We start from the raw sequence: 15,544 nt of genomic DNA, 5'->3' as shown, positions 1-15,544 counted from the left end.
TATCAGGAATGGAAACCACCTCTGCTATAAGCTGGAGAGCTGCTAATCATCATAGCTTGGCATAACAGCACCTTGACCATAGGCAATGCACACTCATTTTGAGATGCATCTTTCCATCGCTACGGCTTCTCTCTAAGAAAAGTGCATAGTCAACTTGGATTGTGTGCATTTTAAGTATTCAGACTAACCCCCCCCCCCCACTTCATTTCCTTTGTTAAGTGTGTCACCTCCTTGGGAAAAAAAGATGTGCATAATGCCAAACAGCTGAAACAGCGCTTCTGCTGAAAATAGCAATTCTGAGAGTAGGGGAAAGCCATTCTTCCCTCAAGAAATGGCCAAACGAGACCCAAATAAATATGTATGGATTTCTACCCGAACATTTCCAAGGCAGGGAATTTAGAACTCTGAGATCCAGCTACTTACACACAAAGCACTGGTCAGTCTGCAATAAAACAAAGTCTTTCATTGTACTCGAGGAAAGGCATGCAAATTTTCCAGCTGCAGTTCTTTAAACTTAACCAATTTAACCCCCTTTTCAGAGACCCTTTCCATATGTGTCGTCTTTGGCACCTGACATGCCTGCGGGCCTTATCAGATGCAAACGCCAGCCTGCCAACCAGGAGCCGGAGAGCATCGTTTTGAAGTTCACACGGTTGGCTGGCGGCAGCAGCCTTCGCTAGGATGCGCCTTGAAGCATTTGCTCTTTTTTTCTGGCATCGCAGAAAAACCGGAGTTTCCTGGGCAGCAGCTTCACTTCCACTGGCATCACTTCGTACTCCTCGCTGTCCACAGCCAAGAAGCCTTCCGTATCCTGCAGAGAAAGCAGGAAAGATGAAAGAGACATGCTGACAAAGGCTAGGTCTGAGCAGCTAGGGGTCTTTTCCTCCATGGTCACGTAGCCCGACATACCAGAAAGAGCTGGTGTTCATCCTAGTTAGGGCTCCACTTCAAGTTGTTCTCTTCTGAAACACTTCACTGAGAAAGCACTGTTTGTTTATTTTCTAAAATGGCTGTTATCACAGTTCGAGGGCTCATTCCAGCCAAGTAAAGCTGTCAATGCTATGGCCAGTAGAGGGGTGTGGCCTAGGCGATGTCACATGATTGACAGGAGGGCTGCCTGGCTGGAGGGTGAGAGGTTAAATGGATTAGGGAACAGTCCTGGTTCCCCATGGCTGAGATTTCTCACCCCTAGCTCAAACTATCTGCCAGACATCACTGAGCCTCTCACTTAAGACAGCCTGCAAACTACCTCACCTGCTTTCTGCCTGCTGACAATTCCAATTCCGTAAAGGTCAGGTCCAACACAAGCAGAAGGCGTTTCCTCTAGAGAAATTCATGCCTTATCTTTATCTGTCAAATGCATCTCTCTGGCCACAGGGAAGATGTCCTGGTTCCAAATTTCGGTACTTCCCAGTTTGCATAGGGACCACCCAGGGAGGCAGTTCCTGAAACTGCCACCTGAAAGTCTTCCCTCATTGGATCCCTGCTATTAGTGGTATCCCACCCCCACCCCACCCCATCGCCACCTCCTAGAAATAGGTTGGACAAATTAGTTCTGTTTAACCTCCTCTTCCCATTCCACCTCCCTCCGGCACCCCTTGCTTTGTCCTAAGCTGAAGAACTGAAAAGTCATTTTTCATCCATTAAAAGCTATAGTCAATTTTGGGATTCCAAACAACCTACCCATCAAATGTATAGCATGATTAGGGGGCAAAATCAATTTACAGGGTCTTGAATCTCCTCCTGCCCCCACTCCTTGTCTCTGTGTCCATCAAATGTGATTTTTAACTGGGGATTATGCTCAGACAGGTGGAATTTGCATCTTGGGGATTTCTATGAACCTGGCTTCCTACCCATAACTACAGGATTCTCTGAAAGCTGAAATATAGGCTGCTATTTTGGAAGGAACTGATTGCCCACAAAAACACTCCTCCTGTTGCCACACAGTGGCTTTGCCCTGGGAATAGAAAGGGACATGAAACTGGCCTACATGAATCTAAGAGACACAAGAGGAGGTGGGAATACAGCGAGGAAGACTGTCACATACTGATTTTTTAAATTAGGAAGGACGGGTGAAGCTGGCTTTTGGGCAGATCCCATCCCAACGAAGCAAGTTGGAATGTAATCATTCTGCCTTTGTGCAACAGAAGGAAATTTGCCTAATTCTAGGTGGGGGACAGGATCCTTCCACTACCTGTAAGGGAAGAATGAGGAAAACATAGCTTTACCCTATGTTTTATTTCTCACCTCTGGAAGCTGCAAGATACACCTGCTAGCCTGAAGGCACTGGCTTCCTTCTGGGCACAAGTGGGGGTCCTCCATCTTTTGGCTTCTGTGCGAAACAAAGGGAGAGAGCAACCAAGTCATCCTTTGTAGCTATGTTTAAAGCAGAAAGGGGCTGCAGAGAAGCTGGGAAGCAGATCGCCTTGCTAAGCCGGAAAGGCCCTGGAAGGCACAACTCTCCTCCTTCTGCCATAGCCAACCAAACTAAATAAAACATTTTAAGAGACCGATGAACTTGTGTGGCAGAAGGAATGGATGGCGTAGCATCAAGCCCCAACTAGGAAAGACCCTCCCCTTAAATGGGAATTGCGATAAAAGCAAGACATATCTGAAAAACCAAGCTACAAGCAGCATTAACTGAACCACCTGCTTTGAGCACATTATCTACAGTGGAGGTAGGGAATTTTGGGCTCCACCGGCCAGATCTTTATTATTATTATTGTTATTAATAAACATCTTTATTGAAAGTTCAAAAAGTACATATGTGCATCAGACATGGTGAGACACAACAAAAGACAAAAATAAAAAAGAAACAGAACCCGTGCAGAAGGGGAAACAGGGGGGAGGGGGGAAAGCCCAAAACTGTTTATTTTACAAGGTTGCTATTGTACTTCACCAGAAGCGTCTGATACACACATGCCCCTGAATCAGGAAGTGGTTTGCATGGGGTCCTGCCAAACTGAGCAGGATTTAACATCCTGCTGTTTGGGCTGCCTGCTGCTGTTCACCGCTAGGAACATGAATGCCCCATCAGGGTTTATCACAGCCACACACCCACCAGATTACGTCACAAGTGGGTGGGTGGGTGGGCATGGTTTGGGGAAAACACCCTCGCAAGCCAGCTCGAGACCACCTGGTGAGCCAAGATTTGCCCGCAAGATGGAGACCCTGCCCCCTGATTTACAGCCCAGAGGAACTCCCGCAGGGTAATCCTCGCACAGCCCCAAAAAGAAGCCCAATCTCTGTTAAAGAACAAAACACATTAAGATTAGACAAATCGGAAGAGAAAGCTATGGATCAAGTGCAGCAGTGAGGAACCGTGGCTGATTCGGGGGCTCGCGAAGCCAACGGCCTTGTCAGGGAGCCTAAATTGAAATGGATTACAAATTCCTCGAGCTGCCTCATCCTTTTAATAGTAGGGACTGCAGACCTGAATAATTAATGCTTGGAAGTCAGTTCCATCAAGATCAATGCAACTTCCCTCCAAATCTATGCACCCAAGACTCAGAGTTCATCACCCTCAACCAGACTGCGAGGCGAAGGGATCCTCTCATTTTACACACAAAGAAGAGAAGCGCAGGACAATGTTACTTGCTCAGAGCTACAAGCTCTTTGCTGTGCTCGCTTTGAACCAAGGTTCAAGTCTAGTAAGGTGGCTCACTGCACCAGCTTGGATCGCCAGCTCCTTGAGTATAACCCCATGTGTGCATGCCAGGGTGAGGAATCAAGCTGGGGACCCATCAGAAGCAGACCTGCTTTAGTTTCAGAGAGGTGGCTGCATCATAAGCCTTTGGACAATGCCCTGCCTACTAGGTCATTGTGGCAACACCACACAATGTCCTGACAGTGCATACTGGGGTTTAGGATTCAAAGGAAGGATATGGATAGAAGCCTTCCCTCTTATTCATCCTCTTCACTGACTTAACAGTATTCCCATCTGCTGTCCTTGTCTCGAGACTCTCCTAGTTTTTAGATATGCTTTTATGGTTTGTATTTTTATCGTTCAATTGCTTTGGGATGTTTTACGGAAAGCCATTCACAAATGAAATAAATAGCGACAACAACAATGTAGGAAGTCGCCATGAGTCAACACTGGAGCATTATGAAGAGATTCAAGGAAACAGGGAAATGATCTGCAGCCTTGTAGTGGTCATGGAAACTATAAATTAGAGACTGTGATTTGCCACCAAGAACTATTCCTTCGGTGCCCTTGCTGACGGAAGCTGACACACAGCTGGGATCATTAGAAGGGTTTATTTATGCCAGGGGCACCAATTAGTTTTGTCTCCGCTCTAGATTTTAAGTCCATTCTCTCCAGTTTTGCCCTTAATGCACCTTACTATACAAACTACCAACTAGCCCCAAAAGCACATTGATAAATATATTTTATGATAGCAATAAGGCATATTACAGGTTCTCTAGGACTCACCCTCTTTTAATGTATTCTCCTTTACTGATTGAATCTGGTTCAATGCAAATATTCATGAAGTCTTCTGTGCGCTAAAAAAAATGTTCAGAAATGGATGCATTAATACTAACAGCCACAGCATCTCATGTAAGCCCCAACATCTGCCTCTGAATGAATTCAGTAGCTTCTCCCATTCTCTGGGGGGGAAATAGTATTTAGGAGCCAGGAGAATTCAAAGCAAAGAGTTACCTGTGTGAGCCATAGAAGGGCACTGTCAGGTCAAAAACTAGACAGAATGCATATTAACATATTCTCATATTCTCTCTCTCACACACACAGCTGCAATCTCCTACTCACTTACCTGAGTGCAAGTCCCACTGAACTAAGTAGAGCTTACTCCTGAGTAGACATATACAGTCTTGCAGTCCCAGGGCAACGAACTCACGTCTGCAGTTGAAGCAGAGTGTTCTTTGTAGAAGGAATAAAAATTAACCTCCAACCTCCTGTTTTACATCTTAGAGAAATAGCACACAGAATGACATCTTCTTACATCTTTCAATCATCCTTGAAGCTAAGGATTCTCAGGTTGGCAAGTTCAGGTTCTGAACTTATTGTGGTGGCCTTGTAAGCAGGCTGGTAGGTAGGGTGGTGAGGGACGCGGGTGGCGCTGTGGGTAAAAGCCTCAGCGCCTAGGGCTTGCCAATCGAAAGGTCAGCGGTTCGAATCCCCGCGCCGGGGTGCGCTCCCGTTGTTCGGTCCCAGCGCCTGCCAACCTAGCAGTTCGAAAGCACCCCCGGGTGCAAGTAGATAAATAGGGACCGCTTTATAGCGGGAAGGTAAACGGCGTTTCCGTGTGCGGCTCTGGCTTGCCAGATGCAGCTTTGTCACGCTGGCCACGTGACCCGGAAGTGTCTCCGGACAGCGCTGGCCCCCGGCCTCTTGAGTGAGATGGGCGCACAACCCTAGAGTCTGTCAAGACTGGCCCATTCAGGCAGGGGTACCTTTACCTTTAGGTAGGGTGGTACAGGTAAACCTATAGCTGAGTGCCTAGAGCTCAGAATGCACGCAGGAACTGCACCCAACCACAACGTCCTAAATAAAAAAGCAGTGCTCTGAGCCCAGAAGAGTCTCTTAGCAGCCCAGCTAGCTGCATCCTCGCTCCTTTGATCTACTGCACACATACCGCCTAGCTGGCATTTCACTTAAAAACTGGGCATATCAGTAATTGTCCTTCAATCTGTGGAGGGATGTTCAATTTAGCTCCTAGGTACTTGCTGTTATTCAGCACAAGGCATCCTAGTTTTTGCTTCCAGTGAAAGAATGGTACAGGGAAGACAATAATCCTTAGGTCTCTTGCTTTCAGGCTTGTGTTCTGTGCTAAAGTCCTATAAGGGCGGTTCTGAACATACAAATAAATACAAGTCAAAAACTGAAAAGCTTGCGTAAACTATGCAAAGCAAACACCCTTGAATGGTGCGCCTCAACTTGCATAATTATGTACCAGCCTTGCAAAATTTATTCTACTTCTGTTAGTCATGAAGAAAAGATAAGAACTGCGTGGGGCCCTGGAGCCCAGCTAGCTTCCTGATCATGAGAAATTGTTACCTCCTTTGGCTTCAGAGCAGAGCAGCAGGCTTTGTCCACACAGGTGGCGCTGTGGGTAAAACCTCAGCGCCTAGGACTTGCTGATTGCATGGTCGGCAGTTCGAATCCCCGCGGTGGGGTGCGCTCCCGTCGTTCGGTCCCAGTGCCTGCCAACCTAGCAGTTCGAAAGCACCCCCGGGTGCAAGTAGATAAATAGGGACCGCTTACTAGCGGGAAGGTAAACGGCGTTCCGTGTGCTGCGCTGTCTCGCCAGATGCAGCTTGTCACGCTGGCCACGTGACCCGGAAGTGTCTGTGGACAGCGCTGGTTCCCGGCCTATAGAGTGAGATGGGCGCACAACCCTAGAGTCTGGCAAGACTGGCCCGTACGGGCAGGGGTACCTTTACCTTTACCTAAGGTCTAGGTGGTTTATGCCTCCTTAAAAGCAGAGAATCTCAAGAAATGGAATTCTGCACTAAACATTCCATGCTCCAATGGACTTACTGCACAGGAAATGACACACACATTTTATGTGCAGAATGGGCACAGGTACTCATGAAGTACTCTCTCTCTTTTTGGCATGGCCCATTATAAGAAGCGCACACACGGCCCACAGGGTGTGGGACTTAGAAAGAGGCACAGCAAAACAGACACACACATCTCAGGTTGCCACCATTTTGAATTCAGACCCGATGTATTAGGCCTAAGCAGGCTGTTATCCCCTCAAGTTACAAAGCAACTACTTTTGTGAAGATGAAGGAAAGCTTAGCATTTTTTTATTTATTTCTCTACTCTTACTTTCAAGTCAAGATGTCTGTTCTGAGTAGTGACAGAGAATTCAATAGCGGACAGCTGCATTTCTCTCCAGGCCTCCGGGGTCACCTCCTTGGGGATTTCTGAAGTCCGAGAGGAAAGACACCATTAAACAGAAAGTTAGATAAGCGCTGTTGTATTAAGATCAGCAGAGGCCCAGATCCTTCTATTTCTTGTTACTTCACAAGGCCTTGTTCCATCTATATTTAATGCCGGCGGCTCAAAGGAACAGCAGCCACAGAAAAGGAAGAAAGAAGTTCAAAGTTCACACAACAAAAAGAAAGCAACTCGCTGGCTTAATTGGAAAAGGTGACAGATCTCTCAAGGTCCTGCTGCAGGGCCACAGTGGGGGAAATGGATTCTTCTAATGAACAGCTTTAATATATCTATCTATCTGAGAGAGAATGACTGACCGCTTACCTTTGGGGACAGGTGTCCAATAATGCGCCAGTCTCTTGTAAAGCCTGATGTATAAAGGAGGTCTAGGGGTCTTCTGCTCCGGCTCCTCAGGAGGCCTTGGAGTTGGGTCCAAATAGGAAAGGGAAGCTAGATGCTTCTGAGGCCACTCCTTGGAATTTCCAGAAAGAAAAAGCAAAATAACCATTTCTACAGGGGTATGCGAGAGCTAGACCGACCATTCATTCAGCAGCAGGCAGACTTGGAGTTATGGTTGCCACCAAACAGCCACAAGGCAGAAGAGGCAATCTAGGGGCTGCTTAACCCACCTGCTGCTTTCTCCTCCAGCCATTCTACTAGCCCATTTCCCTGTGATGAGGTGAACAAGTGTTTCTGTCAGTTGAGGGGGACGGGGTGGCTGGGGAAAGTGTGTGTGAGGAAAGAACTCTACTTCCCCCAAAGCAGGTTACTGTCCTGCCACAGAGAAGAAATTCTGGTCTAGCTGATCTAAATTGTGTCTTGCAAAGGCTGCACTCGACTGTCACACTAAACTGTGGTTTAACGTTATGTGGATGAGCTGCAGCAAGACAGAGTGAACTGTTGCACTCTTCCCTCCCATGTAGTCAGGAGAAGGAGGCCTTCTGAAGAGATTAACATCATGTTGAATAAACCCTGGCTTGTCCTGCTGAACCAACCAGGAATCCTGGAAAGGTTCAAAACAAGCCAAACCATTGTTATGAAGCTGCTTTATTTAATTTGTTCAAGAGTTCAAATCAACTCTGTTTCATTTGAACAGAGTTTGTTCAAAAACAGAATTCCTGGTTTATATAAAACAAATCACTCAGAAAGGTGGGGGGGGGAGAGGTGAGACTGACGCTTTTGTTTGGGCTCACTGCAGCTTGCCCACATACCACTAAACCATGGTTTAGTATTACGTGCAAACTCAGACAGTACATATGTTATGATGTGTCAGGGCATTTCCCAGGAGAGTTATATGTTTATTATCTGCTAAGGAATCAAGAAAAGGGTGTGGACAGGGGGAAATGCAGCTACTTTAATGTATGTCAAATCCTTCAGTACCTGAGAACTAGAGCAATTAACCTTTCTGCTCATTTTGCGACAGAAGGTAGGCTGAATGTAAGAGGCAGATTATCAACAGTCCTGTGGGCTCTATTTATAGGCACCACTTACGTCAATTGAATAAATCTCAGGGTGAATCATTAGCATAACAAAAACCATGAGAAAGGACTGCACTAGAGGAAGGCAGCCGAGCAACCTCAGCTGCATGAGAGGCTGTTTACCCTTCCATAATGCAGTTAATATTCCCTAGTAATTTCTAGCATTGCAGTATTATTTCAGCTGCATTCCACTAGTAGACTTTTAAAAAGCCAATTGTCTCTGCCACCCTTTTCTGGCAAAATATGAATAACCAAAGCTTGGTCGGTTTTGAGCTACGTTAAAAAAAAGTCAACACTGCCTTAAATATGACATGTAAGCACTCCAAACTACATTATATGCCACATACAGTAAGATCACACGAAGTTGCGTCACACAGTGTCAGACCCTCTAGCTCACAGCTGTCTGGGTGTGACTCTCCAGCAAATTCTTTTGTTTTGGACTAAACCTGGGGACTTCATGCACTCAAAAATGTGATCCACCACTGTGTGCATCACAGATCTTCCCACTGTGATAGCCTTGTGTGACCCATATGGAAATGCCTTTACCTTCAATGTATTAAAGAAGTGGGCTGCTTTGATTTTCAGAGGCCCAAGATACCAGTACCTAGAAGAGAATAAAATGAACCAAAAAAGCAAAATAAAACTGGGGGCACGGGGATAGCAGTCCTCTTTTCCAATGCAGTATCTACTGAAGCTGTTTCTTACAATCTAATCTTTGAACATTAGATACCCAAGCAATGAGCAGCAAAGTGTAGTTGGCACCTGGATGTGTGCTAATGTACTCAGTGGGCTTCTCTAGATGACCTGTTTCTTGAGCGTTCATCCTGTTTTGCTTATGCAAAGAGGTCAGACTATGTCTGGTATTTATTCAGCACTTGTTCCGATTTGTTCTACAAAACTGAGCATTCATCCCCATTTGCTTGTGGGATATTTCCTCATCTTCCTGTTAGTCGTCTGTTCATCCCACACTTTCCCTGTCACTTTCCTCACTGCAAACGGTCTGGTTTTTTTAAACAGAAATGTGGATTGATTGCACAAAGCACTTTAATCCATTTTAATTGCACAAACGTAAATTTCTGGTATGTGCTTCAATCTGTTGCGAAAAATAGTGACAGTTTAGAGGCATCCCATGTCTTTCTCTGGAACCTGGTCCAGGGATTCAGAGGCAATCAGCAGCTGTCTTAACACTTCACAGCCTGATCTGGTCCCAGTGGGCTCCTTGCTTGCATATTGTTGGAGATAGTGGAGAAACTGTCTAGAAGTACAAGATTGGAGAAACTGTCTAGAAGTACAACATAGGGGCAAAGAGAAAACAAAGCAATAGTGGTCAACATACTTGCTGACTTTTGCTCCCGCATCTCTGTAAGACCCCCATCTTAAACCAGTTACAGCAAAGACGGGCTGGTCTTTGTTCCCCTATAAAGGAAAACAAAAACAATCACTAACAAAAGTCAAACGTTATAAATTGCAGTAATCTGTGGTGATCTTGCCAACAATGGATCAGTGGTCCGAAAACAAAAATACCAACCACTATATTCCGGCAACACATAAAAGAAAGGAATTGCAAATTAATTCCTCAGTGTAGAGTGCTTGTCTGCAATGTTATTTTAGCCATGAGTCATTTAATTTTGTGGCTATCAGAAGACCAAAGCAAGAATGACGAGTAGTTATCATTTAAATGAAAGGGAAATCTTCACAAGATGATGGTGATGATTAATCTGCTGAATTTCAATCCCTCCATTGCTCTCAAGGAAGCCCAGGGCAGGAAACAACAAAGCGGTAAAAACAGTGCAATTAAAAACAAAACGAATTTCACACATTTAAAAACAATTAAGAACATAAAAAATAGAAAGGCTTAAAAACATTATAGGAGCAAATCCCCCTCTTCTTCTTCCCAGATGCCTTCATGCATAGCTCAGTTGATAGAGCATAAGGCTCTCAATGTCAGGGCCACGGGTTCAAGTCCCTGCCCTGCACTAGGTGCGCTGTTCTTTAAGGAATGATTTTATATTGTTGCATGCTCTTTAAAAACATAATGGGGCCAGAAAAGCACATGGCAAAAGACAGATGAAGAAAAATATCCCTCCCAGAAAGAGGAGGACCTAAGAAAAAAGATGGCTACCTTAATCTGCAAAACGTCAAGTGGAATAGTCTCTCCTTTCAGTATGGACAATGTGGCGTCAGTAATATGCCTGAAGAAGAAGTCAAGAGGAAGATGTTATTCAGTAGCAGAGGGCATGCTTCCCTTGCAGAGCATCCTAGGCTTGAGCTCAGGTAAGGACCATTAGGTCCAGTCGTGGCCGACTCTGGGGTTGCGGTGCTCATCTCGCTTTATTGGCTGAGGGAGCCGGCGTACAGCTTCCGGGTCATGTGGCCAGCATGACTAAGCCACTTCTGGCGAACCAGAGCAGTGCACAGAAACACCGTTTACCTTCCTGCCGGAGCAGTACCTATTTATCTACTAGCACTTTGACGTGCTTTCGAACTGCTAGGTTGGCAGGAGCAGGGACCGAGCAACAGGAGCTCACCCCATCACGGGGATTTGAACCGTCAACCTTCTGATAGGCAAGTCCTAGGCTCTGTGGTTTAGCTCAGGTATCTCCCTTTAAAAGGACCCTAGATGGCACCAGAGCTGAAAAGGACCTCCCCCCACAAGGTCCTTTGCTGCCAGCCAGAGTTGACAGCATTTGGGTGAGAGGAACGATCAGCCTGACTTGGCATAAGCACATTCACGTATTCCTGCACACACACAAAAAGAAGACACTGGCATCTAAGTTAGAGCTTTTATTTCAATTTCAAGCCGATCCCACAGCCTCAGGACAGGCGACACAAAAAGCCTTCAGTGGAGGCTGCACTGCCATGAAATAAGAGAGTACCTTCTGCTCACTCCCAACCATATTCTTGCCCATTAATTTGTGGGTCTTGCATAAAGTTGACTATGGATGAGGTTCAAATGCCTGTTTTGCCATAAAGCTCACTAGGAGGTTGCAAGCAGAAAAGCAAGAGTTTCCGAATGCAGCCTTTTGAGTTGGTTTCCTGCTGCACTGCCACAAACTGAATGGATCAGAATGCATGAAAAGGGAGGATGCCTACGTTATAGTTCTCAATTTACACTGGCAGATATCTTTCACAGTTGCATTTATATCCTGCTCCTCGAGTTAAAAACAAAAGAGGAATGTAAATGGGTAAAACTGATGGCAATTGCAGCCAGACAGGTTATAGCAAGTAATTGGAAAAATGCAGAAGAGCTAGGGGTGAACCAATGGAGGAAAAAAGTGAGTAATATTATAATTTTAGAATACCTGTGAAGATACATAGAGTGAAAGGGCTTAAGGTCAGTGAGAAAGAGGAGGATTGGTTTGAGAAGATATTTAATTATTTGGGTGGGTTTGAACAATCTGGGGCAATTAAAATGTTAAAAGTTAAATAAACCTTGTGGAAGGAGGAGTGTTAAGGTATATAATAATAATAATAATAATAATAATAATAATAATAATAATAATAATAATTTTATTTATATCCCGCCCTCCCCAGCTGAAGCTGGGCTCAGGGCGGCTAACAACAATAAAACAGTACAAAAGTACAGCATAAACAACATTCTAAAATCATTCATTATAAAATTAATTAATTCAAGCCACTGGCAACCATTGGGCCAGAGCTCCGCGAAGTGTACATGTGGTTGATTTGAATATGTTATTACTGAATATTATTGAATAAGTATATTATTGAATATGTACGTTATTGAATATGTATACCCAATGTATCAGCCGCCTGGGGGGTTTCACTGTTTGTGTTTTGGTGGTTGGAAATGAATGAATGAATGAATAAATAAATAAATAAATAAATAAATTTCTAAAAATTATACCCTGCCCCTTCTTCCTGCTGTGAAAGCTCCAGAAATTCAACTCTGTCTTAAATGCAAAATCAGAAGCGTTTCCAGCTTCATGGAATGGTCAACTAATAGGGGTGGGGCAGGGATGGGGAGCTGGGTTACAAATCAGTGTGAAATGCACTTTGGGGATTGCTAAATCTGGGATGTGGTGCATCGTCTTCCCATCATACTTTTCCTCAGCAGTAAGTGGGTGTTATTTCACTGCCACAGAGAGGCCTGCTCACTATTGCTCACTGTATCTTAATTAGCATTCAGTTCAACAGAAGCTTTGTAGGTATCCTTCATAGGTCATTTTCTCCAAGCCAACTGGCACAACATCCTTTGTTTGCAGCTCGGAGAAAGCGAAGGCTCTTGTAACAAACCAGACTTAGACTTGCCAACTTGACATGACTGAGGGTTCCCCCCTTGCCCTTTTCAAGTGGAAGCTGGATTCAACAGTGCTGGCTTTAATTAAATTGCTTCCAGGCCGGCCGACCTTTCAGTGAGAACAAGTGCGATGGAATTAGGGAGCAAGGCATTTAGGGACGTTAGTGGTACCTTTCTTAAGCTAACACCCTTCAGGGGCTTTGGACTACAACTCCTATTAGCACCAGCCAGCATGGCCAATGGTCAGGGGTGGGTGGAGAAGAAGAAGTTTGTAACATCTGAAGGGCACCAGGTTGGAGAAGGCTGGTGTGGACCAGGGATGGGGATGACGACTTCAGTTCAAATGAAGAAGTCCACTGCCAGGTCAATGAAGAAGTCCACTGTAGCCAGACCTTACAGGGTTGCTGTGAGGACAAAACAGGGAGGCCCGTCAGATGCTCCCTTGGACTCCTTGAAAAAAGGGCAGGGTACAAATGTGACAATAAATGTAAAATCTGTAAGTTTGTGGAACCAGGGAGGTTCAAGTGATGCCTTCATTATACACCTTTATGTTCCTCTTCAACTAGGCCTTTGGCTGATTGATATCCGGTGCCCTTTTAAATGTGTTATGGGAGGAAGGATTCTTGCTTTGGTTTTGTTCTTATTTTTATTATGTATTTTCTGGTTTTTTTCTATGGTAATTTTATGTTGGGAACTGCCCTGAGATGATGATGAGGATGATATTATTATTATTATTATTATTATTATTATTATTATTATTATTATTAATTTGTGCCCCGTCCATCTGGCTGGGTTTCCCCAGCCACTCTGGGCGGCTTCCAACAAAGATTAAAAATACACTAAAATGTCAGATCTATGGATGAAGGGCGGTATACAAATTAAATAAATAATAATAAGTCTGAACTTCTACAGAAAGTACCATTTTAGGTACATTAAGGTCATGATATAGATCTTTTCTCATTTTTGAAGGTGACCATGTATAACATAATCTTGAAGTGCCTAAAATGGTCCCTTTTTTGGGGGGGGGGGGGGGAGAACGGACCAGATTTGCAGCCCTTCCTTCCTTCAATATACACCAGTCTCCTCCTCCTCCCTGCCACCCTACTTCTTTTCACACTGATTCTCGTATGATGCACGTGCGCACACACACACACAAACACACACACTTACTGGACTTGATTTGCACTCTCAGGATAAAGCGTGTGACTTAAGGTGCTGGTCTTTCCGAGGGGAATGAATCCGATGGGAATCTTACTGAAAGCTGCCTGGGAACAAGGGCAAAACAAATTTGCATCAGCGCCAGCTGAATCCAGCTCCCTTTCTGTGCAGAGGACAGCTGCGCCCGATTTCACTCCCCACCCCCAACCCCAGGCAGGCTCTCCCTGAAAGGGAGGCAGTAATAAAGAATGACTTGGAACATCAGCCTCTCCGGACAGCCCCTCCGAATACCAACTGGCTACAAAGCAGCCTTCTGTAGTCATTAGCCGCATTGTTACACACGCAGAGACTGGCACGTCCTCTCCAAGCAATGTATAGATTCTGTCAGCAACCTGCCATCTCCTAAAAGACTGAAGGTGGCACCCGAAGCGTGGCTGCGCTCAGGCTGCGCTCAGGCTGCATTCATCTCCAAGCGAAGCGCGGCCGAGACAGGAAATTCGGTAATGCAGAGTGTCTTTCTCCGCGAAGGGGGATATTAAAATAAGGTACCCTGGCAATCAAGTCGGGAGGTTATTATTACACACCAATCAAGCAGCCCCTTTCCAAACAGACAGATTGACAGTCTTTATCTTTGACTCTGCAAATTGGGGGAGCAGGCAACAGAATGAGGTGATCTGCTAATAAGGGAGGGTCACATGCTGGGTTGCGGCTCGGACGCGACTGGAAGGTTCAAACACAGCTCTGTCTCTAGACATGCTGCCCGGCTGGAAGTCACTGCCTGCATTGTTCTCCCAGTCAACGCCCGGCTGCTAAGGCCACGTTACTATAGAGTACACATGTATGTGCACACACATGCAAACCAAGAGCTGTGCTCCTTCAAGTACGCCAGCAAATCAATGTTAATGACTGTGCAACCACGACACCTTGGCTCTCTGCAGAAGACTGCAGCTTGCAGCACAGTGATTCAGCAAATCCAACTCATTTTCTGAAGCGCTCCATCTGCTTCCATGCCTTTCTGTTGCAGCCTCTCTTACCACCAGTCTCCTTCCTCATCTCATTATCTCTTCTGTCCCCTTATACTTCAGAGCAGATGGCCCAGTGTCAAACGAACAGAGAGACACAGCGATTTTGCCTACAGTACTAACCCCAGCCTGCCAAGAGGTGCTAGCTACCTGGAGATTGCGGTGCTGGCGAGTGCTGGGCCTTTTTTGGGTCACAGACTTGCACCAGCAGAACAGGTGCACAATATTCAGGGAGTTTGGGGTTACTGTGAGCTGTGATGGGGTGCACCGTTCTAGCGTGCAAAGTGAAAGGGGGATAAGAAAGAAAATTCAAGGGAAGTGTTTTGTCATGGGAGGTAGCAAAACTTCATTTCCCGCCGAGCCAACATGCAATCTAGAAGCTGCATGGAAATGAAAGGGTGAGGTCAAGCATGCTGGAACTAGACAAAATCTTCAAACAAAAGCATAACTTGATCTCTACTGTCCTCTTAGTCTGAACTAGAACTGTACTGCAAGGAAACAGAGAAGCTGCTCTTTAGTTATGCGCCATCAATAGCTGGGAAGATGAACTTCTTTTTTTAAATGAATCTAACATTGCTCATGGCTTGGCTTGACGAATAACCTGGCCAATGGCTGTAGAGTGTGATCTCTGTTTGCTTGCCCATTATTCTCCCTAGCTGGTTAAGGGATCCAGTTATTATCTCTTGCCTGGGAAAGCAGGCTGGCGGAGGGGGCTGCCATCTCC

The 15,544-nt window shown here is 45.4% G+C and overlaps 1 protein-coding gene across 4 annotated transcripts in view; it reads right to left on the bottom strand.

The window, feature by feature from the left end:
- Nucleotides 1–443: 443 nt before the first annotated feature.
- The window catches only part of AGK (acylglycerol kinase), a 38,986-nt gene continuing 23,885 nt past the window's right edge, over nucleotides 444–15,544 (bottom strand). For all 4 annotated transcript variants that reach the window (XM_077935068.1, XM_028745932.2, XM_077935067.1 and 1 more), the window contains 9 exons: nucleotides 13,811–13,905; nucleotides 10,505–10,574; nucleotides 9,719–9,798; nucleotides 8,929–8,986; nucleotides 7,229–7,376; nucleotides 6,794–6,891; nucleotides 4,433–4,503; nucleotides 2,248–2,332; nucleotides 444–811 (listed from right to left, as the gene is read on the bottom strand). In XM_077935068.1, the coding sequence (XP_077791194.1) occupies nucleotides 677–811; nucleotides 2,248–2,332; nucleotides 4,433–4,503; nucleotides 6,794–6,891; nucleotides 7,229–7,376; nucleotides 8,929–8,986; nucleotides 9,719–9,798; nucleotides 10,505–10,574; nucleotides 13,811–13,905 (840 nt within the window). In that variant the 3' untranslated portion in view covers nucleotides 444–676. The remainder of the gene's footprint in view (nucleotides 812–2,247; nucleotides 2,333–4,432; nucleotides 4,504–6,793; nucleotides 6,892–7,228; nucleotides 7,377–8,928; nucleotides 8,987–9,718; nucleotides 9,799–10,504; nucleotides 10,575–13,810; nucleotides 13,906–15,544) is intronic.

The sequence above is a fragment of the Podarcis muralis genome, chromosome 10 (assembly GCF_964188315.1).
Source record: "Podarcis muralis chromosome 10, rPodMur119.hap1.1, whole genome shotgun sequence".
Taxonomy (NCBI): Eukaryota; Metazoa; Chordata; class Lepidosauria; order Squamata; family Lacertidae; genus Podarcis; species Podarcis muralis.
Note: the sequence above shows the minus strand (reverse complement) of the source record. Positions and strands in the feature narration are given on the sequence as shown.